This window comes from Arvicanthis niloticus, chromosome 6 (genome assembly GCF_011762505.2).
Source record: "Arvicanthis niloticus isolate mArvNil1 chromosome 6, mArvNil1.pat.X, whole genome shotgun sequence".
Lineage (NCBI taxonomy): Eukaryota > Metazoa > Chordata > Mammalia > Rodentia > Muridae > Arvicanthis > Arvicanthis niloticus.
The window spans coordinates 14,469,896-14,497,158 of NC_047663.1; the positions used below are offsets into that span (position 1 = coordinate 14,469,896).

The 27,263-nt window shown below is 44.8% G+C and overlaps 1 protein-coding gene across 2 annotated transcripts in view; it reads left to right on the top strand.

Moving 5' to 3' along the window:
• Positions 1 to 26,052, top strand: part of Prkca (protein kinase C alpha) — a 398,743-nt gene extending 372,691 nt beyond the window's left edge. For both annotated transcript variants that reach the window (XM_034504395.2, XM_076935568.1), the window contains 3 exons: positions 5,441 to 5,548; positions 7,541 to 7,681; positions 19,741 to 26,052. In XM_034504395.2, coding sequence (XP_034360286.1) covers positions 5,441 to 5,548; positions 7,541 to 7,681; positions 19,741 to 19,905 — 414 coding nt within the window. In that variant the 3' untranslated portion in view covers positions 19,906 to 26,052. The remainder of the gene's footprint in view (positions 1 to 5,440; positions 5,549 to 7,540; positions 7,682 to 19,740) is intronic.
• Positions 26,053 to 27,263: the final 1,211 nt, after the last annotated feature.

Sequence of the window (27,263 nt, forward strand, 5' to 3'; positions counted from 1 at the left end):
CACATCATTGCCTACAAATAGGAGGCAGAGAGAGCTAACTCTGAAAAGGCCATCCCTAGTGTCACCCCTACTCCCGAAAGGCCACACCTCCCAATCCTTCCCAAACAGTTCCACCAACTGAGGACCAAGTATTAAAACATAGGCGCCTATGGGGAACACTCCCATTCAGATCATCACAAAACCCAACTCTTTTTTTTTAATTCCTGGATTTCTGAAGTAGTCCTGGGGACCGTGACTTTGGAGGCAAGAACCTCGATGATCAGGAAAGGGCAGACGTATCCATGCCTAGCAGCAGGCACACGTTTCCAGGGACAAAGTGCCTACCGTTCTGAGATAGTACACTCACTGGCCATAATTTATTTGCACACTGAATGCTTCCTACATACAGTGAGGATAAAACAGACAAAAATCCTTACCTCCACAAACTCACAGCTCAGAAGGAGAGAGAGAACAGACTAATTAGAAGATGAAAATATGTGTCAGTGATAAACTAAGAGGAAAAAGCATGTGGCCCTGGTTAAGTTGAAGGGAAGCCACCAGCATGGTTGATGCACAGTAAAATGGAGAAGGCCAGGGATCTCTGGCCATATGACTTTTACTCTAGGACAGGAAGCCTGTTCTTTACATTCTCTCTGTCATCATATCTAGTAGATACTAAGAATTTGTTTAGCTATGAAAAAATGCAAACGCTTGCCTACATTCAGTCAGTATTCATCTATGCTGTTAAGATTTGAGTGGGGTGGAGTGGTTGTTCATTTGTTTGTTTATTCGTTTGTTTGTTTGTTCAGCCCCCACCCCCATCTATCTGAGAATTCCTCTTAGGTATAATGCCTTAGTGTATGAGCACAGAAAAGCAGGTTATACAGGCTCACTGTGACATGCAGACGGGGGGAGCCCAGGTTGCCTGTGCTAGAAGCCAATTTCCCTTTCTGAAAATTTTGACAAAAAAATTTGACTGTGAATTGCCAGACACCTGGGAGCCCTGCCGACCACATAGGCAATGTGCAGTGTAACCCCCTCCTTGATCCTGAGTATCGAGCTCTCAAGGCCAGGAAACAAGTCCCGCCTTCACTGTGAGTCTCCTTTGTATCTGCCAGCCAGTGAAACCAGCTGGGCAGAGACACAGCCTGGGCTTCCTAAGGGCTCTCCATTTTCCAAGAGCATCCATGCCTTGGCTCCTTATTGGCTGACAGAAGACTAGGGTTTCAGAACAGCCTGCAGTGAAGTCCTGTCCTCCTCCTCTCCTTCCTTCCCTCCTTTCTCCCTCTTTTCCTTCCCACTTACCTGCCAGCCTTCCTCCCCAGGATTTTCCAGGCTGCATTCCCCAGTGAGGAGCCTAGGAAGTAAGTCTCCATTGGGCCTTGTGGTGACAGATGGCCCAAAGCAGCCTAAGGTGCAGTTGCCTTAGGCTCCCAGTTCAGAGGGTACACTCAGCAGCAGACACACAAGACAGCTATGCACATTGCAACCCAACCGGGAAGCCGAGAGAGATGAATGTTGCTGCTTATCCAATTCTTGGGTCAGTCCTGGACCTCGGCCCATGGAATGTGGACACCTACATTTAGGGTGGGCCTTGCCACATCAGTTAACCAAGACTAGAACTCTTCACAGACATGCCCAGAATTTCATTTCCATGGTGATTCTGAATTTCATCAAGTTGACAGGATGAACCATCATAGGCCTTGTATATGGACCCTGAGGAGGTATCTGGGCCTTCCAAGGAGGTTCCTCTCACCCCTGTTCCCACACCTGAAGCTTCTGTACACCTTCTGGCCTATTCCCAATGCTGCTTCTCAGCCACTTAGCGTGCCTTGCATGCATCCCCCAAAGTCTCTATTTTGAAAAGAGTACTAGTCCTCAAAAATGGCACCTGCAAGGTTTCCGACATGCTGGTGCCTTGTTGGGCACAGGCCACAAAGGCAGCTTTACCTGGATGCCTACAAGGAACAAACACAGTTCCAGTCAGAGCCTGGCAAAATGAAGTGAATTCCTGGTGTGTCTACAACTTGGCCACCAGTGTCATACAAATACCCACAGCCCCTAACAGTCACAGGCACTCAGCAACAAGAGTGGATCGGCACAGGGACTAAGGAGGGAGACTGATTACGGGCTTGTCCAAGGGGTCAGGCACTTCATTTGTCTTCCTTAACTATAGAAGGCTAACACTGAGCAGGAAAAGGTGGCTGGTTGCAATTCTATGTGCCTTCGGCTTATCAGTTGTCAGCAGCCAAATGGAGCCATCAAGTCTGAATTGCCTGAGTCTATATCCAGTTTCTGAATGGCCTGACAAACATAATTGCTTGGGCAGGAGTATTAATAGCGCCTGTGTGGCCCTCTGATGAGCTCACTGTGGTTCCCAGTGCTCACAGCATTTGTCATAAGGGGACTGGCCCTCTCATCTGTGTTCTTTCCTTTCCATAGATGTTTATCTGTACCCAGTGCTTCATCTCAGTAATTGGAGCTTCAGCCCAAATGGTCCACGTGTGTCTCTCTCCCTTTCTCCTAGGTCCTCAGCAATCTGCAAGCAACATGGCAGGGCTCTTCCCTTCTGCCTGTTAGGAAGAGATTCAGGAAGCATTTTATACCGTGGGAGCCATTCATCTGATGAAAGCTTAGAGCTCTCCAGTGGGGTGTGGGGCTCAACATGTTCAGAAAATTTTCTTTACACAAACCCAAGACTCGTTAATGGGGAGCCGAGCTTGGAACACTGCGTCCAGATTTGCAGACACTTAAAACTAGCTGTAGGAATAGGGATGGTAGGGGAGGGAGGCACTCTGAAAAGGTCATGTACTAAGGACCCGGGCAGCAGGTCTCCCCACACTGCAGGAGCTGGCATTACTAGAAAGGAAGATGGCTGTAATTATAATCTGGTACCACTGACCTGCCCTCGGCACCAAGGCCTGCAAGTAGGTAATTACCTGTAAAGAGGCCCCTAGGGTGAGCTGGAGAGTCCCAGCAAGAACATCAACACGCTCACATTCTTTGGTGCGTAATCCCATACCCAGGACGCCATTCCTCAGAAGTAATTCAGAGGAAAAAAGAGCCGGCATGCAGAGATGTTTCTACTAGCATTTGTTATCAAAACATGCTGCTTGAAGCGATTGTTAACACATCCAAGGACCCATGAATCCATTTGAAGAGATCTTGGTGGCTCTTAGGCTCTGAATGGGAATACTGCTGGCTACCAAGACAAATGTGTTTGTAATAGTCAAAACAAAGATTACAGATAGTATCTTATTTGAAAATAATAAAAGAAAATCTGAGAATTAATGAAAAAATAAAAAAGAGATTTGTAAATATGAAAGGGAAACTATACCCATGAAGTATCTATAATATGGCTACTTAAGAACTGAACAAGAGAGCCTGGAGGTTGAAGCAGTACACACCCTTAAGTCCAGGACTTAGAGGCAGAGAGGCAGAGGCAGAGGAGGCAGAGGAGGCAGAGGAGGCAGAGTCAGGGGCCAGATCTCTGAGTTTGAGGTCTCATTCTAATCTCCAGATCAAGTTCCAGAACAGCCAGGGCTACTCAGGGAAACTTTGTCAATAAAATAAAATGAAACAAAGTAAAATAAAATCAGACAAAAGTGCTTCATCATTCCGGCTACTACTAGCAAGAACTGAACAAGGACAATACCAGTTGGCCTGCCATTGTGCATGGCAGAAGTCACATGGGATGCCACCCCTAGATGAAAAAACTAGGTGATTAAAACTACTGAGAGAGGGACAATTAGTCTTCCCTAGAATAAGCACCCTAAACACGTGTGTGTGTGTGTGTGTGTGTGTGTGTGTGTGTGTGTGTGTGTGTGTGTGTGTGTGTGAACATGCTCACCTTAAATTTAGACTGCACAGTGCTCCTGGCAGGGTACAGCTTGCAGCTCAGGTCAGAACTTAGTATGTTTGTGTTAGCTATGAACCACCTCCTTGGCCAAAGCTCAAACTCCCTTCTGAGTTCCTCATTAGGGGAGATGAGGTGATGCGTGGATGTCTAATAAAAGGTATTGAGAGGATGCCTGCTATGGGGCCAAAAGGAAGGTGTGTTGGACAGCCAGCCAGGCACCACTGTCACTCTTGGCTGGTACACCCCTACCCCAGCAAGGCCATCTGCAGCTGCACTCTCTCACTGACCTACCTTATAGATACCAGGTTTCATCTACACAGCATGGCAGGCCTTGCCCTGACTAATTCACAGCCAGACTCATCCCTTCTCCTCACCCACGTGCAGACCGCCACCACATCACAGGTGCTTTACAGAGCCAGGCGTTTGCAACCAGAAAACAGGCTCTTCGTTTACACTTAGAGAGCAAGAGAGAGAAAAATGAAGGGCCACAAGTCACCGAAACTACATTCTCCCATTCCTGGCCCAAAGGGAGGGCTCTCTACACACTTGGCGTCTTTCCCTCAGAGCATGTGACTCTCCTGCCTTGGCCCCATGACCAGCTCCCCTTCAGAGCTCCCTACCAGGGATGCCCCTGACATCTTTATGTTACGCTGAAGGTTATTGTACCAAGGATGATATTCAGGAATTTCCCATAAGTCCAGTCCTCCTGGGCACATTCCGTTAGAGTAAGCATGAGAGAATAGTGCCCTCAGGGTAAAAGATGCAATGGAGAAACCACTTGAAGGGCACCTTGGATACAGACAGGTGCCATGGTCTCCTTCCAATGCCTCCCAAGAGCTATCTGTGCCTCAGTAACAACTGTAAGCTCCCTTCCTTGAGCTTCTTCTGGGTACCATGCACTGGGCTCTGAACTAGTCAGAACCCTCATCAGAGCAACTGCTGTGTAAGGGCCCTCTGAGTGTGGGCATCCAGCTGGGAAGTAGAGTTCCGTATTCCATGGTATCACCGATTCTCCATTTCTCAGCCCACTAGAAGGAACAAAGAACATATCTAAAAGCTAGCTCCTGTCAATTGCCACCAAGCAGGCTACCTGTCTTGTCAGGTCAGAAGGGTTCCAGTTCCTCTCTGCCCCTAGCCTGAAGTTCCCTTTACCTCAAGTCAAGGCAAAAAAAGCATTCTCTGTGCGAGCGTGCGCATGCGAGCACACACACACACACACACACACACACCCCCTCTAAACACAGAACCATCTGCAACCTGATTTGTTTATAATTAGATTTTTAGCACATAATTACAAGATTAATGGATTAATTATAATTTATTTGCAAATCACTAAATGTATTACTCTAAAACATTCTTCCCTAAAGATTATTTTGGGTCGCCCAGGGTAAGATAATGAAAGGGACAGTTAAAAAAAAAATGGAAAGCTCACAACCAACAGCCTAATTAAAGATAATCACATCAGCCTCCGTGTTCACCAAGCTAACCTTGCCACCTGCGGTGTGTGGGGAAACATGGTCCATTTCTTCTCACAGATCTTGTAAGTGCCGCCATGGTAATACGTTACTCCTTCCGTTTTTTCCCCTTCTTTGTCTGGAACAGCCTCCGTTTGATGGGGAAGATGAAGATGAACTATTTCAGTCTATAATGGAGCACAATGTGTCCTACCCCAAATCCTTGTCCAAGGAAGCTGTCTCCATCTGCAAAGGAGTGAGTACATCTGGTTTCTTCTCTGGTGGTCAACCAAGATGGCTGGCAAGGGAAATTCCCTTTTCATACGTGATGCTTTTGAGACAGGGTCTTGCTCTTTAGCTTAGCCAGCTCTGAATTCCCTATATAGCCCAGGCTGGCCTTGAACTTGCAATCTGCTTCCTTAAACCTCTCAAGTGCTGAGATCACAGGCATGTACCACTATGCCCAACTTCCTTTTCTGGCATTCTAAGAAAGACCCTAGAACTCTTACAAATGCATGTTGCTGCAAAGTTTGGTGGCATGCAGGGCACAGAGGGACAGAACAGACTCACATTCCAGTACTGTCCAAATGTCTTGACCCATTCTCTTCCTCTGTCCACTTTAGTTCCCAGTCCACCTCATAGCATTGCAGAGGGGGTGGGGAGGCACCAGAATTAATCGTAGCTCAGTCAATAATGTGCTTGCCATGTAAGCATGAATACCTGAGTTCAGGCCTCAGAACCCATGTAAAATAGCCAGGCATGCTGGCGTACACTGTTGAAGTCGAGGCAGGAGGGCCCTGAGGCTCACTGGCCAGCCAGCCTAGCTCCAATCCATGTGTTCCAAGGAGAAACGACACCCAAGGTTGGCCTCTACAGATATGCAGACACTCATACATCCTTTGTCTTCCACACATACATATACCCACAGTCACACAAACAAATAATCGCAGGCTCTTGGGGAGTGTTAATCCTCATATGTGACAGTTTATTTTTTTCTCTCTTTTAAGATATACATCTTAAAAATGGGTATAGACCATCCATGGACATATCAATTAGTTTTCACAGAATGGATGCATGCATGTAACTGTACTATGGTCAAAGACAGAAGCCTAGATGCTCCCTCCTCTCTCCCCTGATAGTTGCTATCACCTACCACCCCCAAGATAATCAGATTGACTACGCAGGTGAATCTTGCCTGTCTTGGCCTTTGCACATGTGGGATTCCTCAGCATGTGCCCCAAGCCTGGCTTTTTACCCAGCATGGTGTAGTAAATGTGGCCACATCGCTGTGTGTGGCCGTGTTTCCTGACATGTTTGCTGTGTGGACATTGAACAGTCTATCCCTGTGTTCCACTCAGTGAGGGTGGGCACTTGCATTGTTTCCACCTTGGCTGGAGGCTATTATAAATAGAACTGTTTTAAACCTTCCGGGTCCTTGGCCAGCTCCCCTTTCAGGGAAATGCTAGCAACTTAACTGGTGGCAGTAGACTTAATTGGTCTTTAGTGGTCATGATTTCAGTCACAAAATTCCTTTTTAAATGTCTCAAAAGAGAGTGTACCACACTCCGTGTTTCCTATTTAGTGTGTTTGAAGGTCAAGGCTAAGCTGCCTGTGGCAGCTGAGGAGCTCCTGCCGTGGACAAGCCCAGGGTTGACATGCTCTCCAAGTCCCACATCAGATACCTTGAGATGAACTACTTGCTGTCTTTGCTACAATGTGTATTTTCCTAGCCCGTGAGCCTGATGATATTTTGATCCAGGCAATAAAGAAGAATGTGACACTTGCTCCATACAGCATCCGTGTGATGCAGGCCTTCAATACTCAGTACATATGATGTCCCATGATCTTTTTTTATCAGGCATTCATGTAAATAACATGAACTTCCCTCCCTCCCTCCTTCCGTTCCCAGTTTTCCCCACTTCCCCTTTGACAGTGCTAAGGATTGAACCTAGGGCTTTATACCCTGTAAATGTGACTCCTTACTAATATGACACATCCCCAGCCCACCAGCCCAGCCCCCATCTACATACAGGGATGCCAGGTTCAAAGTGGACATGATGCACGCAGATGCCTGTTCCAACTGCTTCCTTACTGCAAGCATCACTGCACAGAGGCCACCCTTGCTACCCCACATGTGTGTTTCTTGATGGACTTCCAGAGCCTCCTCAGACAGCACCACCATTAATTCGAAGGCAGAGCTGGCCGGGAAGGTTCTGTCACTCATCTGTGTCTTTGTTTCTCTCTCTAGCTTATGACCAAACACCCTGCCAAGCGGCTGGGCTGCGGGCCTGAGGGAGAGAGGGATGTCAGAGAGCATGCCTTCTTCAGGAGGATCGACTGGGAGAAGTTGGAGAACAGGGAGATCCAACCGCCATTCAAGCCCAAAGTGGTGAGTCCAGAAAAGCAGGACAATATCCTGAGTTCCGTGTCCCTGGTCCCGGACATGGCCCTCCTTTCCCTTTCTCTGGGCGGTAGGAGGCTAGTGACCCTAGCCTTGGCAGAGTAAGGAAAATGGGTGCTCAGTCACCAGTCAAGACTGTGCACAATCCTAGAATCTGATAGCCAGAGTAAAGACAGAAGGACAAACACCTTCTAAAGGATGGCCACAGAATACATAGGGCATTAGCCAGTAGCCTGCACTGACCACTGGGGATACTACACCCTGCAGAGCTTTCCTTGTCTGGTTCTTGACAGGACTCAGGTCTCAAATCTATCTCCTAAATGTGCCTGCTCCCCCAGCCCTCCCACATCCTGCCCCACCATGGGGTCCTGGAGCACACCTAAATCTCCACCATCCCACAGAGAGAATCTGAACACAGTTCCCACAGTGGCCTCTACATCCACTGTGCAGAGTGGGTAACCACCACCAGGGCCAGCACTGCTGGCTTTATTCAGTTTCTGCCATGTGATTCCCCCCTTTAAAGTTCTATTTAACCCACTATACAACAGCCCCATTCCAGGCGCTTTTCAAACATTAGTTTACATAAGGCACCCCTGTGAGGCAGACGGACATGATTGTCCCAGCTTTACATTTGAGAAGGCCAAAACACATAAAGGCTGAATAGCTCACTAGAAGATTTAGCTGGCAGATGCTGGAAGGATAGATCAGGGTCCTTTCTACTAGGCTGTCGGTGACAGCCCTGACGCTTCTTCTGGTAGTGAATGGCAGCCAATATGCCCCTTCTCAAGGCTTCTGTCCCCAGAACTAAGCTAAAGTGAGTATCTTTAAGACACCAACTCCTGTACACTCCGCCTGCCATTCCACAGTACCCAGGACGTCTGCCCAGAGAGCCACCCCTTCCAAGTCTTAGCCCCACTGAGTCTCTGCCCTGGTGCTCTCCAGATACTCTAAGGCAAGCTGCCATGGTCCACGGCCAGTGTCAGAAGTTTCCACTCTGCCGGATCAGCCCCAGTGGGTCGGTCTCTAACCAACCTGCATGAGCAGGCCAAGCGGACCCCTGCAGTGGCAGAGTTGCTGAGTAGGAACAGCAAACCCATCCTCAGTGCCCATGTGTCCTCTGAGCCAAGAATAACACTGGCAGTGGCGAGCCCGCTGGACTTTATTCTCCACAGACATTTTTAGCACAGACCGAAGACAAACTAAAATTAATCAGGTCAATTGACCACAAACCCCCCCCCCCCCAGCTTCTTTTCCACCAGCCAAAAAGAATGCAGGGACAGAAGCCAGCCCATAGAGGAGACACAGTCCAGGGAGGAGTGAGAAGCACTGATACTTTATTTTGTCACAAGGCAAACGAGTCCAAGCAGAGAGAGACATGAGGGAGGTCTCAGTCACTTGCAAGACAGCAAAGAGCCACTCCTGAGCTCAATCCCCACCCCGCCCCACCCCCAGGCCACAGACACAGAGCAGTCACCTCCTAATTTCAGGTGAGGAGGATCATGCAAGGGTCCCTAGAGTGCCACTCTGTCTGCATGGCACGGTGCTGGTATGGAATTACCACACCAAGTAGAGTTCAGGGGTCGAAAGGTGGTTTAGGACAGAGGAAAGCAGCTTAGTCAAAGCCACAATATGGTTGGCACAGGTAGAGGGGAGAAAAGGCTGCAGAGAGAAGCTACTCGGGGATGTGGTTTGCCAGCTTCCTCGCTGAAATGTGTCTCACTGGTCCATGGCTAAATGCAAACTCAGAGGAATCTGCAGGGAAAAAAAAAAAAAGCAACAGGTAATTAGTTCAAAGAGGAGTGAGCAACACAGGTCTCTCTGTTGTAAACAACCAGGCAGTGTGACTGCCAGAGCCTCTGACTTTGTCCATGTCCCCATGGTGAGCCTGGCTTTGAGGACCCATGGTACACCCGCCTCTGAGCAGCCCAAACAGGCCTGCCTAACAACCTTGTCTTTGGAGCTTCCTGGTGGGTTTCTAACAAGCACTGGAGACTCAATTTTCCTGAGATCTGCAGGATTAAAGGCCATTAGCTGTTCTCCCGGTTTGTACTGCCCCCGCTTCCATGGAATTAAGCCTTCACTTACTGTCAAGTGCCAGCTGTGGACTGCCAGTGCTCACAGTACTGTATGGCTGCTTTTAGGCATCTCATCTGTGCTTGTAGATTCAGGAGTCTTTCATCTTTGGGTTTGTTTGGGGCTTTTGTTTTGTTTTGTTTTGTTTTTCTACTTCTTAACTCGCAATCCTCTGAAGAAAAATGGTTCCAGAATCACTGGTCCTGTGCTAGGAGGGAAGAGACTTTATACAGCAGGGCAGACCTATAGGAATCAAGGTTCCCTAGGTATACAGTCTGTTAGTCGTCTTCATATTATCACTAACCTTTAGACCAAAGAGTCATGCAAAACGTGAGGCATCACAGCAAAAGACCCTTATGGTGTGCTCCATCAGCAAGTTCTATAGCGGTCTCTCCATCTCCCGCCAATGTTAAAGTCAAGACCTGCGGTGCTCCTGTGGCCAGCCTTATGTGGGTGGCAACTCATACAAGACAGCAATGAACAAGAGTGGTGGGCATCAGATGTAGGGACACTACTTTCCTGTGGTGTCAGAAGTGAGGGAAGTATTTGGCCTACAGTGACCAGTGACGAAAAGACCCAGTCCTCAGGAGACCCATGTCTGTTCCTCAGAGGCTACCATGTGCCACTGTGAAGCCAAAATCATCCCTAGCCAAGAAAGGCTTTCCTGTGCTAACTTATTTTAAAGCCAAGATAAGACCAGTCCCAACCCATAAGTGAAGCCACTAGACAAATAAATGCCTCAGCGAGCTGTACACTCAGGGAAACATGTACAGGAAATATCAGCTGTGCTGTGCCCAGTGTTCCCATGGCCAGCCTGAGTCATTAGAAGAAGGTCTGTCCATATTCAGAAGGCTATTGGAAGAAGACTCTGATCTTTTTCAAAAACATGTCACCTCTGAAAAGGTCCATCTTCAGTCACAGACCAGTGGTGTCAAGCTGGTGAGGACATACCACACGAGAAGCAAGTCAGCCATCCTGCTTGGTCACCTAACTCTCACCAAGGGAAGGACAGTCCCCTTTCTGCTTGGTCTAAAAAGTGAAAGCTCCCAGATGCCAGCTAGGCACACTGACCACAGGGCATTTTTCCTGGTGTGTTAGTCACGCAAATGAAGTAGCCTTCTCTCCATTTCCCCACCTGAAATCAGTAGCAATGTACACAGATATCATGAGCATACAGTTAATTGATTTTTTTCCTTCTGTTTTTGAGTTCTATTCACTGGCACCCACACAAAAAAGCACAATCGCTCCTTTCCAGACAAGCCAGAAGTAGCCACTGAACTGGAAGGGATATTAGAGAGAAGGGGTATTAATCTGCAGAAGTCAATACCAAGAACTAAATATTCCTCAATCCACAGGTAGGCAGAGCATTTTCAAAATGGGCCAGTCTCTCAGAGACAACCTTTCCTGGGAAATTACTGTAGTTACTTCATCAAAAGGGAGGTAGGAAAAAACTAGAATAACTTTCACTGGAGCATTGTCATCCCTATAGCAAGAGCCAAAGTCAGTGAGACCAGCAGGCATAGGCGTAGGCGGCACAGCGACAATCAGGCACAGACATGGCTCCTTCCCCCAGCCCACCACCATGAAGGGAGGCAGCCATAAGGATGCTCACAGGGTGGTGGCCCCCTTTGAATGACATCATTAGCTTATTCAGAGAATATGGTGATGGTTTGGGGTTGGCAGTTATTTTTGAAATTATTTTGAAAGAATTTCTCAGACTTGTGAAAGAGTTGGGAACTTGGGCATGGTGGCAGCACTCCAGTAATACCAGTTCTCAGGAGGAAGACCCTCTGAACTATATAGGGAGATTCTGTCTAGGAGTGTAGCTCAGAGGTACAGCACTAGACCAACGTGCATAGGGCCCTGGATTCAATCGCAGCACTGCAAGGAAAGAGGGGGATAGGAGGATAATATAAAGAATGTTTACATTACCTAGGTCCCCTAGATGTTAATGTTTCCCATGCTTGCTTTGTCTTCTTTTTTATTTGTTCTTTGGACCCATACCCACACATGCACACCCACACACACACACATGCGCATACATACAAATACATGTACACATATTCACAGCTGTGCACAAACATAGGCACACACAACCATACACACATGCACACACCTGCATACAGGCACAGACACATACACACATGCACACACATGTACATGCACACATGCATACACACACACACACACACACACACACACACACACATGCTTTCCTGTGCCACTTGAGATTAAGTTGCTGGTGTCATGCTTCTTTAAACATAAATAATTCTGTGCATATTTTCTAAACTTGAGAACATCTTATGGTATGGTGTTCTTTTAATAAGGAGTCTGCAAAGTTACTTGTATGGAGCAGCAGCTATCCAGATGAAGGAGGCTGTCTGTAGAGACTGTCTAACTGAGAGAATGTCTCTGCACATCTAACCAGTCCTCTTGAGTAGCAGGCAGATTCAATTTCCTGGTCTTCCCGTTGAGCCAGTAACAGGGACACTAATTAAAGCTGAGATTCTCAAGACTCAAGGAGCTGTGCTGACAGCTTAAAAACACTAACCATCCTTGGGGACAGAAGAAACCACATCATGGTGTATTAGGGTTTGATTTAAGCCTTTAAATCTTTCTCCATCTTTCATGGATGAATTAGAAGCAAACAGTTACTATTCTTTAATTACTATTCTCCCAAATCTTTTTCTGCTTATAAAAAATGAAACACTTTAAATAATAATGAATATAAATAAATTGTAAGCCTTGGAGCTTCAGTGGTTGAAGGACATTGTGCATACAGACCTGGTCTGTCTCAAGTTGACGTGTTCACTTTGTCCAAATGTCAAGACGCAACAATGATGGTCACTGTACTTCTCTTGAAAAGAGAACTTTAAATCTTCTAGCCCTGGCCATTAATACAAAGAAAAGCTAAATGGGGTACATGTTTTTATCCCGTAGAAAATAACACTTGGTAAGGTTGAACCTTCACTCTCATACGTGCATGGGCTTTTATACTTTATACCTTTAGGAATGTGCTCATTGAAAAAGCCAGGTGTGGTAGCACATGACTATTTTCCCAGGCAAGCAGATCCCTGGGGCTCACTCGCCAGCCAGCCTAGCCTTCATGGGAGGCTCCAGATTAGTAAGAGACTGTCTGAAAAGAACAAAGTAAACAGATGTTCTGAGGCATAACAGCTGAGATTGTCCTCTGGCCTATATGAGCATAGACTGCTCATTCACCTGCATATATACAAGTGCACCTGTTTGCATATGCACACACACATACATACATATACACACGCACATACAAATGCACATACACATACAAGTGCACTCACTTTTTTGTTTTGTTTTGTTTGATAAAGTGTTTCTCTATGTAGCCCTGGCCTATCTAGAACTCACTATGTAGACAAACCAGGCTGGCCTCCTTGAAGTCAGAGATCTACCTGCCTCTGCCTCCCCAGTACTAAGATCGAAGATGTGTGCCATCATGACTGACTATGAACGCACTCATTTATGTGGGAAATAGGAAATAGGCAAGTCGAGTGTGTTTAATGGTGTCCATGAAACCAAATCCCTTCTCTAGTCCTTCATCCCAGAGAATGTTGGCCAGAAGTAGAGGAAGTCTCAGTATCTTTCAGGCAGTTATTACCATTAAAATACTATCCATTTGCAGCCAAATCATTAGTCAAGTGGTAAGAATAGAAAAGGAAAGATGGTCTCCCCCAACCCTAATTTCTAGTCCCACGATTCATCTTTTCTGTGACCTTCCAGAATGTGACACGCATGTGTAAAACCATACATAAGGAGACAGTATGGTGGCATTTCGAATCTTTCATCTTTCACATAGCAATGTACCACAGAGGCTCGTGGGTTCACGGCATTCTCCACACAGCCATTCCTGACTCTCGACATCTCCAATTCCTCTCCTCTATCCGTTCTTATTCTCCAGACTTTCTGTACCAAAATGCACTGGCTTCAGTGGGCATCCAGGCCTTCGGTGAGCACGTTTCCAGACCTTGAGTGACTAAGCAAACTAATTTCACTTTTCACCATTAACCGCGTGCTGCTGCTTCCCCTCATCCCGCACTGAGACCTTCCCTGAGCATGCTGACCTTCATGGAAAGGGCAGAGAAGTAGCCAGAGGCCCTCCCCCACGGGTTTCCCATACAGTTGACCTGGCATCCCAGGAAGCATAAGGCAGATTACACAAGCTTGTGTCTGCCACTGGCTATTTAACCCACACAAAGATACACAGGGAACTGTGCAGAGAGTGGGTGATGTTCTCATAAATGTTCAGACTATACAGCACAGTGCTGTAGTCTCCCCAAGAACAGAGTCTTCAATATAGATAAGCATTCTCCCGATGCCAAAGATACCCTGCTGTATCTAGCAACTGTAAGAGGCCCTCCCAAGATTGCTACATTTTTTTTATTTCTGTGTTCTCGCAGCTAACCTCTATGCTTCATCAGCTCCGCACTCTGCCTATCCATCTGGGATTTGTGTGATTTTGCTTCCTAGCGGTCATTGCTCTGTAGCCACTCATGTTGCCACAACAGTGACCATGGAGTTGTAGCTGACACTCCTGGAACACTATAGAGTGTAGACCTACACACGTACCACTGTGCTCAGTGCCTCTCAAGGGTAAGAGTCACAGGCAAGAAGCCACTCCCCACAGCACAGCTCAGCCTTCCCTCCACCCTTTCACAGAACAAAAATGGTTTGGAAGGCTGCTTGCCACACAGGATGTGGGCACAGAACTTTGCAACCCAGATTCCATCTAGGGGCTGCATCATTCTGTGCTCTGTAACATCTTTACTGTGTGTGATTTCTCCTGTGTTCACTTTACTGATTGGTGAATTTACTAAATGGGTGATGTCTTGGTTCCTCTTCTGTCACTGTGATAAAATACCCTGACAGAAGCAACCTAAGGGAGAAGGGGTTCATTTTAGCTCACAGTCCATTATTTTTAGCAAATTAAGGTAGCAAAAACTTGGGCTTGCTGGTCATTTCCATGGTGAAGGGAAGAGAAAGAGTGCATGCATGTACACACTCAGCTCGTTACTCCCACTCTTGCATACTTCAGGATCCCTGGCTTAGGGAATGGTGTCACCCTCAGTAGACAGGGCTTCCTCAGTGTAATCAAGATTATATAAATCATAGATTTATCCACAGGACAACTTGATCTAGACAATCCCTCATTGAGATCACCTTCCCAGGTGGTTCTAGATCATGTCTAGTTGATGATTAAAATTAATCATTTAGGTACAGATATCAAAAATGACAAAGTTTTTTATTTCTTAATGAAGAGATAAGAGAGAAGGCAGATTGTTAATAGCATTAGTTCATTCTTCAAATATCATCTATTTGCATGCAGGACTATTGGCTCATGTTTATATCTTCTCTCTGTATAATGTCTTATCATTTAGAAAGGCCTCACACATGCTAGGTCCTTTAGCTCTCACCAGAGCCCTGGAAGGTGAGTGGTCACCTCCCCATTTTACCTTTAAAGGGACATGCTATGAGATTCCTAAAGCTACACCTGGACCTCTTAATCTCTGGCCTGGTCCTTCACTCTGCTCTCCCTCCCCAAGGGACAGTCCTAAGCACCAGATACAAACTGTTCCCAAGGAGATCAATGGACCCGCCTGGGTTTACACACCAGCTGCCCATTTCTCTTCTGAGTTTGTCCTGGGTCACATTTCTGGCAGAAGTTTCCTCTAGTGAAAGTTGTTGGGGGCCTTTGGTGGTGAATATCATGCCTATTCACTCCAGAGGCATTATTCATAAGATTATTTAGGTTCATAAGATTATTTACCTGTTGCGAAGGTCTAGAGGACTAGAATTCAGAGGTCACAAACAACCTAAATTTGCCTGTTGTTCTTGCTGCTATTGGAGGCTGTCCTTCCAATGGCTGTAATAATGTTGAGAGAACATCTGCAGCCAAGCTACCTTCTTATGCCACTCATTAACTTGTTGACCCACAGATGCTACTTGAGTGCCCCTTCTCATCTCTTACTCCCTACACAGCTCCAAGGTGGCACCTGCAGCTCTCTGCCCATCAAGCTGATGATCTCAAGGTTAGGTCATGGGCAGTGAAGAATAGATTCTTAAATATATTATCTTCTGCACAAGCATCTAAAGAGATATGATTGTTATGATACTTGTCTGGTTTTGCTGGTGGCATTTAAGATCTCTGCATAACATCTTTAAATAATAGTTCAAAATATTCTCCAGGTTTCCTAAAAGACATCGTCTGATTCTGGGCCTGGTTTTGCTTAGAAGCATGGAAGCTTTATTTTTCAGAGACTTTCTCTACTGTAAGGTTAATTTAAATTTTCCATAATATGAGATTTATGATTAAAATATTCCTGCTGCCTTTTGGGATGTCATTCACTCTGATATGACAATCTTCAGAATAAAACGTCTTCTGAGTCTTGGGTCTCATCTCATCTTCAGATTCAACTCCCAGTTTTCCAAAGGCTATCATCCTCATTTTTACTACACTATACTCACACTTCCCATTGTTTTTGTTTGTTTGTTTGAGGGGTTTTGTTTTGTTTTATTTTGTTTTTAGTTTTTTTGTCTCATGATTGATGTGTTTGAATTTCAATGATTTACTTTTTATTCTTTGTACTCACCCTGCCCTTGCCTCTGGTCTCTTTACCTAAACTGAGTCAGTTTAAGAAAAGCCTTCATTTCCCATAATGTGTGTCCTCTCTCTCTTCTGTCTCTCTCTCTTTCTCTCTCTCTCTCTCTCTCTCTCTCTCTCTCTCTCTCTCTCTCTCTCTCTCTCTCTCTCTCTCTCTCTGCCATGGAAAATTCCAAGGAGTGTTGGGGTGAGAGAAGAGAAAGCTGTCTCTGGTGGGGGACAATTTTGAGACTAACAGTCACATGGTCATTCAGTGTGGCCACATAGCAATGATTTAATTAATTGGGGCTCCATATTTTCCCTTTAGCTTCACAGTCTCCAGTACTGATACCGCAAGGCTTCACCAAAGAGTTTTTCATCCCATTTGTTATACTTTTTGGCTTTATAAACACTAGATGCCTTAGAAATAACTTTTCATGGAATATTAGCTGTAAAATTTGATGTCTTCTTCCCTCTCCACTTCCCTTGGTGTTTAGGTGGATCCTCTTTGTAGGTTTTGAGAACTCTTCTAGTTTTGGCAATAAAGCCATGGTACTAAGAAACTTCTCCCTGGAAACTAATTTGTGGGCATCATAAAGACAGTATTCAAATAAAGGACTACACATATGCAATCTTTTCAAAGAACAAATCCTTAAATGTGACGCTAGACAGGCAGGCAAATAGAACATTTACCTTGGCTAGCTTTGTTCTGCCTTGTAGAGACACATATTCTCTCTCTTTTTTCTTAGACTCTCCTTCTTGCTCTTCTTTGCATTGTCAGTATCAGAAAGATGACAAATGGTGTCTTCTTAAGGGTGCTCATGCCCACTCTCTGAAAACATTACAGTAAATGCACTTGGATTCTTCCAGGTAGTTGGTACTCATCCACCACCAAAAGGGAATTCTCCTCAAAGCCAACCCTCATATGCTGTAACACTTGCTTACATCATTTTTTCTTTGGCCTTCTTCAACTACTCCATGCTCTCTTCCCACTTATGGCTGCTCTTGCCTATTTTTCATGCTTGGCCCCTTCACATCAACCACAGGACCTCTCATTACAGTCTAGATATATGGAGTCCAGTGTTTCCCAACAGATGCACTATTGATAGTTTTTGAGCCAATAAATATTTAGGGGAGCAGGGAACATTTAGAAGTATCCCTCTCTAACCACTAGTTGACAATGGCACCCCTTGTCCAAGTTATGACAATTTTATGAAAATGGATTTCCTGGAGGAAAACTTTCACCTGGTTAAAAATCAAGTCTTACCAAAAAGACAACTGTTTCTTTAGATGTTTACATCATTGCAATAGAGTTGAATGTAGTATCTTAATGGAAACCAGCTTCTGCTGTTTATCTGATTTATGAATAAAAAATATAGACTCCTGATTATTTCCTGAGAAGAAACAGTATTTTCTTACTTGCTTCCTACAGAGCCCTTTTCAGTGGTATCCTCTGCATGTGGCTCTGCCTCTGCTGACCTTTGCTTTGAAGTGCTTTGAATTATTGCAAAGAAAAGCATCGTGGTAATACGCAGTTTGAAAGCCAAAGTTTCATGGCTCCATATATGGGAGCCAGACTGATATGTTGAATGTGCTTCATTACCTGTATGGACTCCACAGAGTGAGCTGAGGATACTCTGTCCCCCACAACATCACCATACAGAAATCTACACTCATACACACACACACACACACACACACACACACACACACACACACAGAGAGAGAGAGAGAGAGAGAGAGAGAGAGAGAGAGAGAGAGAGAGAGAAAGAGAGAGAGAGAGAGAGCCACCCCATCACTGAACTGTAAAATGTCTTGAGTTCAGAGTACAATGACTGTTTATTAAATGAAAATGATATTGAAAAAGTACACAACTGTTTTTGAAGACCTTACTTTGAACTTAGGACATGTTTTCTATCTTCGTAGACACTTAGAAGTATGTTTTATTTGCTACAAAGAAAGTGGAAAACTATAATGAAATGTGTTTCTCTAGAAAACTCATTTGGAAAATAGATGAGAAAATATAACCCATGGGCATAACAGATCTTAGTTTTAAATAAATGAACAATGTGTGTTGAACTCTGATCATGTTCTATGTGGAACTTCACAGTTAATCTTTATAATATCATGAGGAGGGAGATACAGTTCCTTTCTCAACTCTATAAAACCTCAGAGGTTAACTAGAACTGTCCTCTGTTAGAGATCCAAGAATTCCTCATTAGGCTAAAATGTATGCTGACTCAAAATGAGTTCACGTTGCTCCAGTTATGCTACTGGCAGATAAAAGAGTAACAGTTTGCAGCATGCTCAGAATCATCAGTAGTATCATAAGGGAAACTCCCAGCTCTTTCTTGGAAGTTCCAGAGACTTTGACATGCCACAACCTTTCTAGGTATTTGGAAAAGTGAGAATATTCTTTTCTTTCCTCCCTAGAAGGAGTTTAACATTTTGCAAGTGCATCATGTAGTGGGCCTTGTATAACTCTAAATTGTATAATTGACTATGAGTTGACTACAACTCCCATGCACTACTGCATAAACAGCTATCTGGTTAGACAATCACAGGGAAGCTATGCCAAAAGCCTCCATTTGCAACGAATTCCTTGGTGGATCCTGAAGGAGGACAATATTCAAGACAGCTCACAGACTTTACTGTGCCTCCCCAGGGTACCTGTGCATACCTTCTCCTGTCTTGAGACTATGTTATGGATGAAGTCCATGTTGTCCTGCCTGCCACTTGACCAGCTCTATCCGGATATGCATAATTCTTGCTTTGGGCAAGAACTGATCTCCTACATTGTCACTGTACCCCATACTGCTTTAAGATTAGTCTGAGAGCTAGAGTTTCTAAAACATCCCAGTTAGATGTCAAAGATACTCAGCTTCTATCTGATTATAAATATTATTATAAAGAACCAAATATGGGACAGTAACCTCACCTTGTCAATTTAAGGGTACCTACAGGCACAATCAGTAGCATGGCCTTTTCAACATGGAGCTATGACTGATGGCCCTGTGTGTGCACCATTCCTGCTAATAGCTCTGCTTGCTCAATGAGGTGATATTGAAGTAAGAGAGGCTGTCTTCTTGCTATGTTGTAACCAACAGCACATTTCCATTTGGGGTTTTCATTCTGAGAATATTCTCAGAATTATCATATGAGAAGAATTACAGTCAAGTAACTATCTGTTGTTTGCTGTGCCTGGCTTCTGATTCCAGTAGGCCTGCAAGTCCTTCAAGATTCTTCCTGCCCAGTCAGGCCAATTTCCCTGTGGCACGCCCTTTCACCTTAAGGCTCTCAGTAAACTATCTCTGTGATTTGTATCTTCTGACCTCTTTTTTTTCTTTTTTTTCCCCTACAGTGCGGCAAAGGAGCAGAAAACTTTGACAAGTTCTTCACGCGAGGGCAGCCTGTCTTAACACCACCAGATCAGCTGGTCATTGCTAACATAGACCAGTCTGATTTTGAAGGGTTCTCGTATGTCAACCCCCAGTTTGTGCACCCAATCTTGCAGAGTGCAGTATGAAATTCAAAAATGAAAGATGAAATGCCTCCCCAGCCCCCAGTCTCCCCAGCAGTTGGAAGTGATCCTTAACCATAAAATCTTAAGGCTATGGCCTTGTATTTTGTTCCACACAAAGGCCTGAAAATTCTAGGGACATTAGTCCACAAGTGATCAACTTTCTTCCCTATTCCCCAACCAGAAACATTATCTTAATGAATGATGACATAATGTAAAGAGTATAGTTTAATTATGTAGAAGTCACATCTGGCTAAAAGTTAATTCTTCCTAGAAAACTAGGGGAGTTGGACCCTATTTTTGGTACAATTTGATATATTCTCCATACCTTCCATTTCTTGGATTTTCACTATCTGAATCAACCAGAGATAGTAAAGTGAACCCACCCTAACTCAAGGGATGGAGACATTTCCACTCAAGATGTCTTTGGAATGAAAGAACAGGAATCCCAAAGAGAAAGCAAAGAGAGGTTGAGGACTTGTATATTCAAGAACCCATTGCTTTTATTCTTTGCTTCAGTGGAAAAAGTCCCTAGAGTCTGAGAGGGCAGGATGAACCTGATCACTGTTTCCAGTCATCATAGCACAAGCATAGTGCATAGTTTAAGAAGGAGAGAAAACTTCAGACAAATATTCATTGAATCTATCATCTGTACTCCCCTGCTTGGTTGATAACTATCTTGATAACTCATTCTTTTTAAGAGGCCAAATTGTCTAAGGACTTTGCTAAACAAAACATGTAAAATCATTTCAGATCAAGGATAAACCATGTGTATGTTCATTTTAATCTCTGGGAGATGACTCTTCAATCCAGGGTGCCATCAGTAATCATGCCACTATTCACGAGTGTTGTTAGCCAACCCCCCACACACAATAATATTTTGCTACCTTTGTGGGTACCCTTCCTAAGAAGCTGAAATGTATGCCCCCATCCCTTTTTTTTTACTATTTATTTAATAAGCTGCAGTGTCATTTATGGAAGTACAATGTATAGTAACTTAATCAAAGTATCAACTAGCATCAGTCCCTATAGATTGATTTTCCTTCTTTCTCTAGCCCTACATCCACTTAGAGATGAAAAAGAGTATAGTTTTGGTTCCCACTCCCAGTTCCAACTGAACAACACACATGGAGCTGTAGGATCAAGATACTTTATGCTTATATCAGCTCAAAGATGTTTTCTTGCTAGAAGGATTTTAATATGTTTTACGAGTGCATCATGCAATGGATTTTGCATGTTTATAATAAACCTTAATAACAAGTTAATCTATATTATTGATATAATTGTATCAAGTATAAAGAGTATTATGATAATTTTTATAAGACACAATTGTGCTATATTTGTGACGCTCATGTTTCCAGTCTGCTTTAAGATTAAGTGTTAGCTTTATTCATTGCTGCTGGGCTCTCTCTTACCTGCTACCCCACATACCATACTGGCACTCTATCAGATATATTAATTTTTTAATGTAGATGTAATTTTAAAAACGAATGACTACTTTACACATTTAACTAGGGTTTTACTATATATGTGTACATATGTATATATATATATTTGATTCTACCTGCAAACCCCGGTTTTGTTTGTGGGGATTATTTTTGAGATGAGACTCTGTTAACTTCTTCATGTTATCCTCTGTTGAGGTTCCTCTACCACCCCCCTTCTCTTGGGGACAGCTGGAAATGTTTAATTCCAGCATTCCTGGTATGTTCATATATCTGTGGCATTGTTATAGCACCTGGGCTGAACCCTGTGTGTGTGTGTGTGTGTGTGTGTGTGTGTGTGTGTGTGTGTGTGTGTGTGTGTTTATGTGTCTGTCTGTCTGTTTGTTTGTCTGTCTATCTGATACTTTTCAGCCTATGTCTTTGGGGTCTCTAGGGATGAAAAGGTGGGAAGATTCCTTTCTGTGTATGTATATGGACACACAAAAATATGTAGTCTGTTTTTCCAGAATAACTCACTGTGTATTCCAGAACACACAGAATCTTTGAGACAAACTTTATCCCCATGCCTGTGTAGAGCCATCTCTGAAGCTGTTGCCAACAGACTCTCTTCAGAGGCACATACTGTCTTAAAGCTGTTCCTAGAACATTCCTGTCTTTGATGAGCATGTCTTTGGCCAAACGCCTCCCAATACAGGGTGTTTAGAAGAGGCAAGCTTCTTCAGCATAAAGGACAAGTGAAAATGAAGTTCCTACCAGTCCTTATAGAAGGCACCTCTCCTGAAAGCATCTCACAGCTAAGCTCTCTTCTTTGTTACTCTCTACCTATCTGCTTGACAGTCACACACCCTGCAACCCACCAAGAGTCTTTGAGATACTGAGCATAGGCTGTTCTGAAAACCCCTAATCAGAAGGAGATATGGAGTGGAGAGTGGGGCAAACCAGAAAAGAGCGGTTTCTTCTGTAGTCTTTCATGAATTCTGGATTTCAGACCTCAAAAAGCAGGGGAGGAAGTCATGTATGGATCTTAGAAGTCAAGCTCATCATTTTGGCAACCTAACCTTATCAAAAACACCACACTTGGTTCAACCTTCAAGGAAATGGCGTATAGATGAGCCTAGGAAGTGAAAGTGTTGCTCTTCTCAGTTGGAACAGCAACAGGAAGCTGAGCCTCTCAAAGTGAGGAAAGCCACAGAGAAGAAGCACAGGGTACATAGATAACCCGTCTCTGAGGTGCCAAGCTGCCTGATTGTTTCACCTCAGTAGCAGGTTTGGGTTCTTCCTTAAACCGCCAGCATCCAGCTCCAAGTGATTCAACTTCTCTAGAAAATGTGTGATCCCTTGGATGGCTATCCACCGACATTCTCAACAGGAGGAGGGAAATAACAGAGCCACAGACCAGCATTTGCCTACGGAACAGAATGCTGGAGAACAAACTTAGGAGAGATGATAAGAATTTAAGGAAGTGTTGCCTATTCTATACACTGCTGAGTGTTAAATTCAGATAAAGGCGAATACTTTAAAGATCTGGGCAGCAGAGACAGTTTTTACTACAAAACTAACTCATGTGGATGACCATTATCAGCTGTTAGGTAGGATCAATTGATAATATTCTACATCTTTGTCCCACTTCACAGACCTTGTGTGAAATGGGGCTACAGGGAAACGTCTGCCATTTGAACTGAAGTAACCACATCAAAGGCCGGAATGAGGAGGGTGCCTTGAATGGTTTAATCCCCGGGGCCAGTGGGGGGGGCACTATTTAGAAAGCACCTGCTCTCAGACTCTGCCTGCATTGGCAGGGCCTGTGGAGGAGAACCTAGCACAATCCAAGTCTCCACAGGACCCATCAGGCTGTGACCCAGAAAATCCATTGAAATTGTTTTGTATTATATTCCCCTGGAAGGTGGCCATTGCTCAGTGGCAGCCCTTCCCTCTTCCACCACAGGCCAGCAGGCTGCTAACTCTGCCTTCAGCGTGGCATCTAAAGTCACCTGATGCTTGGGTTGAATGGAAAAGGCTGGAGTATGTGCCAAGTGCAGCCCTGGAAGTTAATGGCAGGCTCGCCTCCAGGCAGAAGCTAATTCAGAAGGTAGATGAGGAGCCCCAGGAGCTAAACCAATTGCCCTTCACCCTCTCACCTCTGTGGCCTAGTTTGAGCTAGTAGCCTTTTCTTTAATTAGTCATTTTATTAGTAATTTGAGAAACTCAGGAGACCAAGAGTTTTCTGGAAGCTTGGTCTTAGACGGTCATGTGAAAGATTACCAGAGGCCAGTATTAACCCTCAAGTGTTGTTGTCACAAGCATGGTGGCTTTCGAAGCCCAAAAGAGCCACCCATTAATGTATCACAAAGAGGAGGAAGCAGAAGTCAACACCATTAAAGAGCAATGTTTTAGTGCACCCAGAAAGACATGGAAGGTTGGCGGAGAGGATGTGGTATCTGCATGGGCTTTCCACTGGGGGTCATTGGTGCAAATGGAAGTTACTATCTGTCAGCCTTCAAAACGAGTGATTTTTTTTTTTTTTTGTCAGATACAATCTGTTGTTCCTTCTCAGACCCTCCCAACTGTAAGAAGTCCTTTTCCCTGGGCAGAGTCAGGCCAGCCAGCGGACCCTGGAAGCACTAAGTTCCATCTTTATCCCTCTGATAATTATGGCTGCTGAGACTAGGTCCAGAAGTCACAAAAACAACTGACAGTGACCTGCCAGCTTCTGCTTAGCAGAAAAAAATAGGAAGGGTTTGCGCAGGTCTTTATTTTCTCAACACCTCCTGACAGTCATTTTCTCACCTTGGTCTTATGAAATCACCTATTTCTTGTGTGTACATGTCACGCTGTTTCCTGTTTGTTTACAACCCCAGAAGGGCAGGGGTGCCTGTTCCCACACCACATCTGAGCACATCAGTCATGTTCAGGAGATGCATGCTGATCCAGGGACCTGAAAGGATGCTGACCATGAGAGACGGGGTGGGGGTGGGGAGGAACACAATAGCAAGGAACAAGACATGTCCTCTGGTTAGCAGTGGGTCCACACTAGCATGACAGTGTTAGGAAACTGGTTTTTAAAATCGTTCTCAATGAGCTGCTGTTAACAAACTGTGCTGGACAGTCAACACCCCTGCCACGTCTCACTGGGCCAGCATAGCAAATCTAGAAAAAGCTATTATTTTCTACTGTTAGAATAATCCAGAAAATCAGGAAGGGGTGCTTGAGGCATGCACAGACACAGTGTTCTAGAAACGGTGTCTACCGCTGTCCCATTGACGATACAGTAATGTTTAAAAAGCATGGATGGCTCAGCAGTCTGTGCCCCTCATTCATGTGGTCAGGTGTCAATCATTTAACAGAAGACACTCCAAGTCATTAAGCAGCCTTACTGTGACCCTCCCCAGAAGCCCAGAAGTTCCAAAGACTTTTTTTAGCCTAAAACAATAAATTAACTTATTAACTCCAATAGAAGACCTGGGTATCCTGGGCTATTTGTACTTTTTTATAGAGGACTTTAATAACTCAATTCTTTTCAAGTGAGTTTTTAAAATAATAAAAATTTCATAAAATTCCAATTCCGAGGAGCCTATAGGAGGATCTCACCTGGGTTGGATAGAACACCCGTGATCTGCATCCCCATGGCAGGATTTTTCCATGCCAGTGAGGTCTGGGGTCCACATTGGATTGGCTGCCCAATGGTATTCTCTCACTTTCTTAGTAGACACTAAAGATAGCTGCTTAAGGTTTAGTTATCTTTCAACTGTAGGGATGCTGGTTTCATAGCGCCCCCCCTTCCTGACACAGCCCTAGGAAAGCATTCTTGGGGATCTTGACCCCATTCTGCACTGTAAGAGTCAGAGCAAGAAGGGGGTGCTTCTTCAACTCTGTCTCAAGTCCCCTCTGGTCCTTCAGTCTCTCACATTGGATAAAAATGAAGAGATGCCCTCTACGGATTCTGCCCATTGGGCAATTCAAACCTACTGTCCCGAGAAGAGCCAGCATTGATTGTGCCCGAGCATCTGCTTCCATTTCCACAGATGTGAGCAGACAGAACCCTACTTTTGAGAATATACCTATCCAGCTCACTTTGTAAGAACCCCTTTTTCTAAACTATGACAAAAGGCGGCTTTGCACTTTCTGATCAAACTACACTGTCTTTTGTCTCCTGCTTAACTTTAAGACTATTCTGTGATCGACGTTTGTAGATTTTTGTTAATATTTTGCCTGGAAAAATGTGACTCTCTCCTTGGGAGGTTTAGTAGACTATTAAAAATTATACATGAAGGTGGTTACTATTTTGAGACTAAAGGTTTTTCTAAGAATCGACCTCCTGTCCTGACTATGAAGGTTTTTCAGGTTACCTTTTATAGATGGTCAGATGCATTTGGAGTTGCATTTCCCACATGATATCTGTTTTGTTTTATGAAGGACACGTCACGTTTAAACCTCTCAATGAAATAAAACACCATGCAAAACCCCGGATTGGTTTGGAGGAAGGAGTGAAGGTGTGGGCTGTTTCCCAGAACAGGCCTTTACTGATAAGCCAGGGGCTGTTGCACTGCTTGTTTGGTTACCTAGCAGGTGAGGCAGATATGTAAATTACCGCCTAGCTTTCTTGGATCTGTGTAACCTCTAGTCTCCGTTTGCATGATTCGCTCTGTTAGATGCATTCACTGTAGTTTGGAAGCAAGCGTGTATGAATAAAGATACTGATCACTGCTGAGTGAGCGTCATCTGCATCTGGTAGCGGCCTCGTTCGCTCGCCCACCCGTGTTTCCCACCTGTTTCCCACCCAGCATTCTCTGAATGGCTGGCATTGACTCCTGACACATTCTGTAGAACATTTTCATCTTTTCACCCATTTCAGGCATGGTTCTTTATTAAAGTCTCTTTAAAAGAAAATCACAAAATAGCTTTGGTGACTGGGTTTAAGAGCACTCACTGTACAGTCATGAAGACTAGAGTTCAGATCCCAGCACACACAGCAAGCAGGGTATCCCACAAAACTAGCACTGATGGATCTAACACCTGGCTTCTGAGCAAGCCAGTGTGAGAGCATACCCACACACACACATCTACTCACATACAAATAAATGAATGGCTGAATAAGTGTACTAAAAAGAAATCAAAATACCGTGTGCTGGGCCAGTGAGATGGTTCAGTAGGTAAAGGCACTTGCTACCAAACCTGAGGACCCGAGTTCAATCCTCAGGACTCACATACTGGAAGGAGAGAGACCTGACTCAGAAACAATGTCTTTCACTTCTACATGCATGCTGTGGCTGGCTGGCTCTCTCTCTCTCTCTCTCTCTCTCTCTCTCTCTCTCTCTCTCTCCCTCTCCCTCTCCCTCTCCCAGGAGCTCACATAATCCAGGCTGGCCTCAAACTCTGTATAGTCAAGGATGTGACCTTAAGTTCTTGATTCTCCTACCCGTACTGCTAGGGTACAGACAAACCACCACATTCAGTTGTAGTGCTGGGGACTGAACCGGTGCTTTGTGCACACCAGGCAAAAAGCCTACCAACTGAGCTATGTCCCCAACCCCCAGAACCCGGTTTCTAAAACCCAAAGGCTGATGTTGGCAATGCATCTTGCTCACGCTCTCCTGACATCTTCCTCTGAGAGGCCTCTCCCCTTACACACATAGCTTTGCTCCATTGCAAACCCCACCCCACCCCTACTTCCCTTCCCATTCCCAGTCCTGCGATGCCCAACACAGACCTGCTTATCTCAATGGTCTCTGCATTCGTATATGCACCCACTAGGTAGATGTTTTATCCCTAAGATGTTGAACTCACACCCAACCTCCCGAAGTTCAGGGTCTTGCATCTGCCATGGAAAGAACAGTATATTCTCTCTCTCTCTCTCTCTCTCTCTCTCTCTCTCTCTCTCTCTCTCTCACACACACACACACACACACACACACACACACA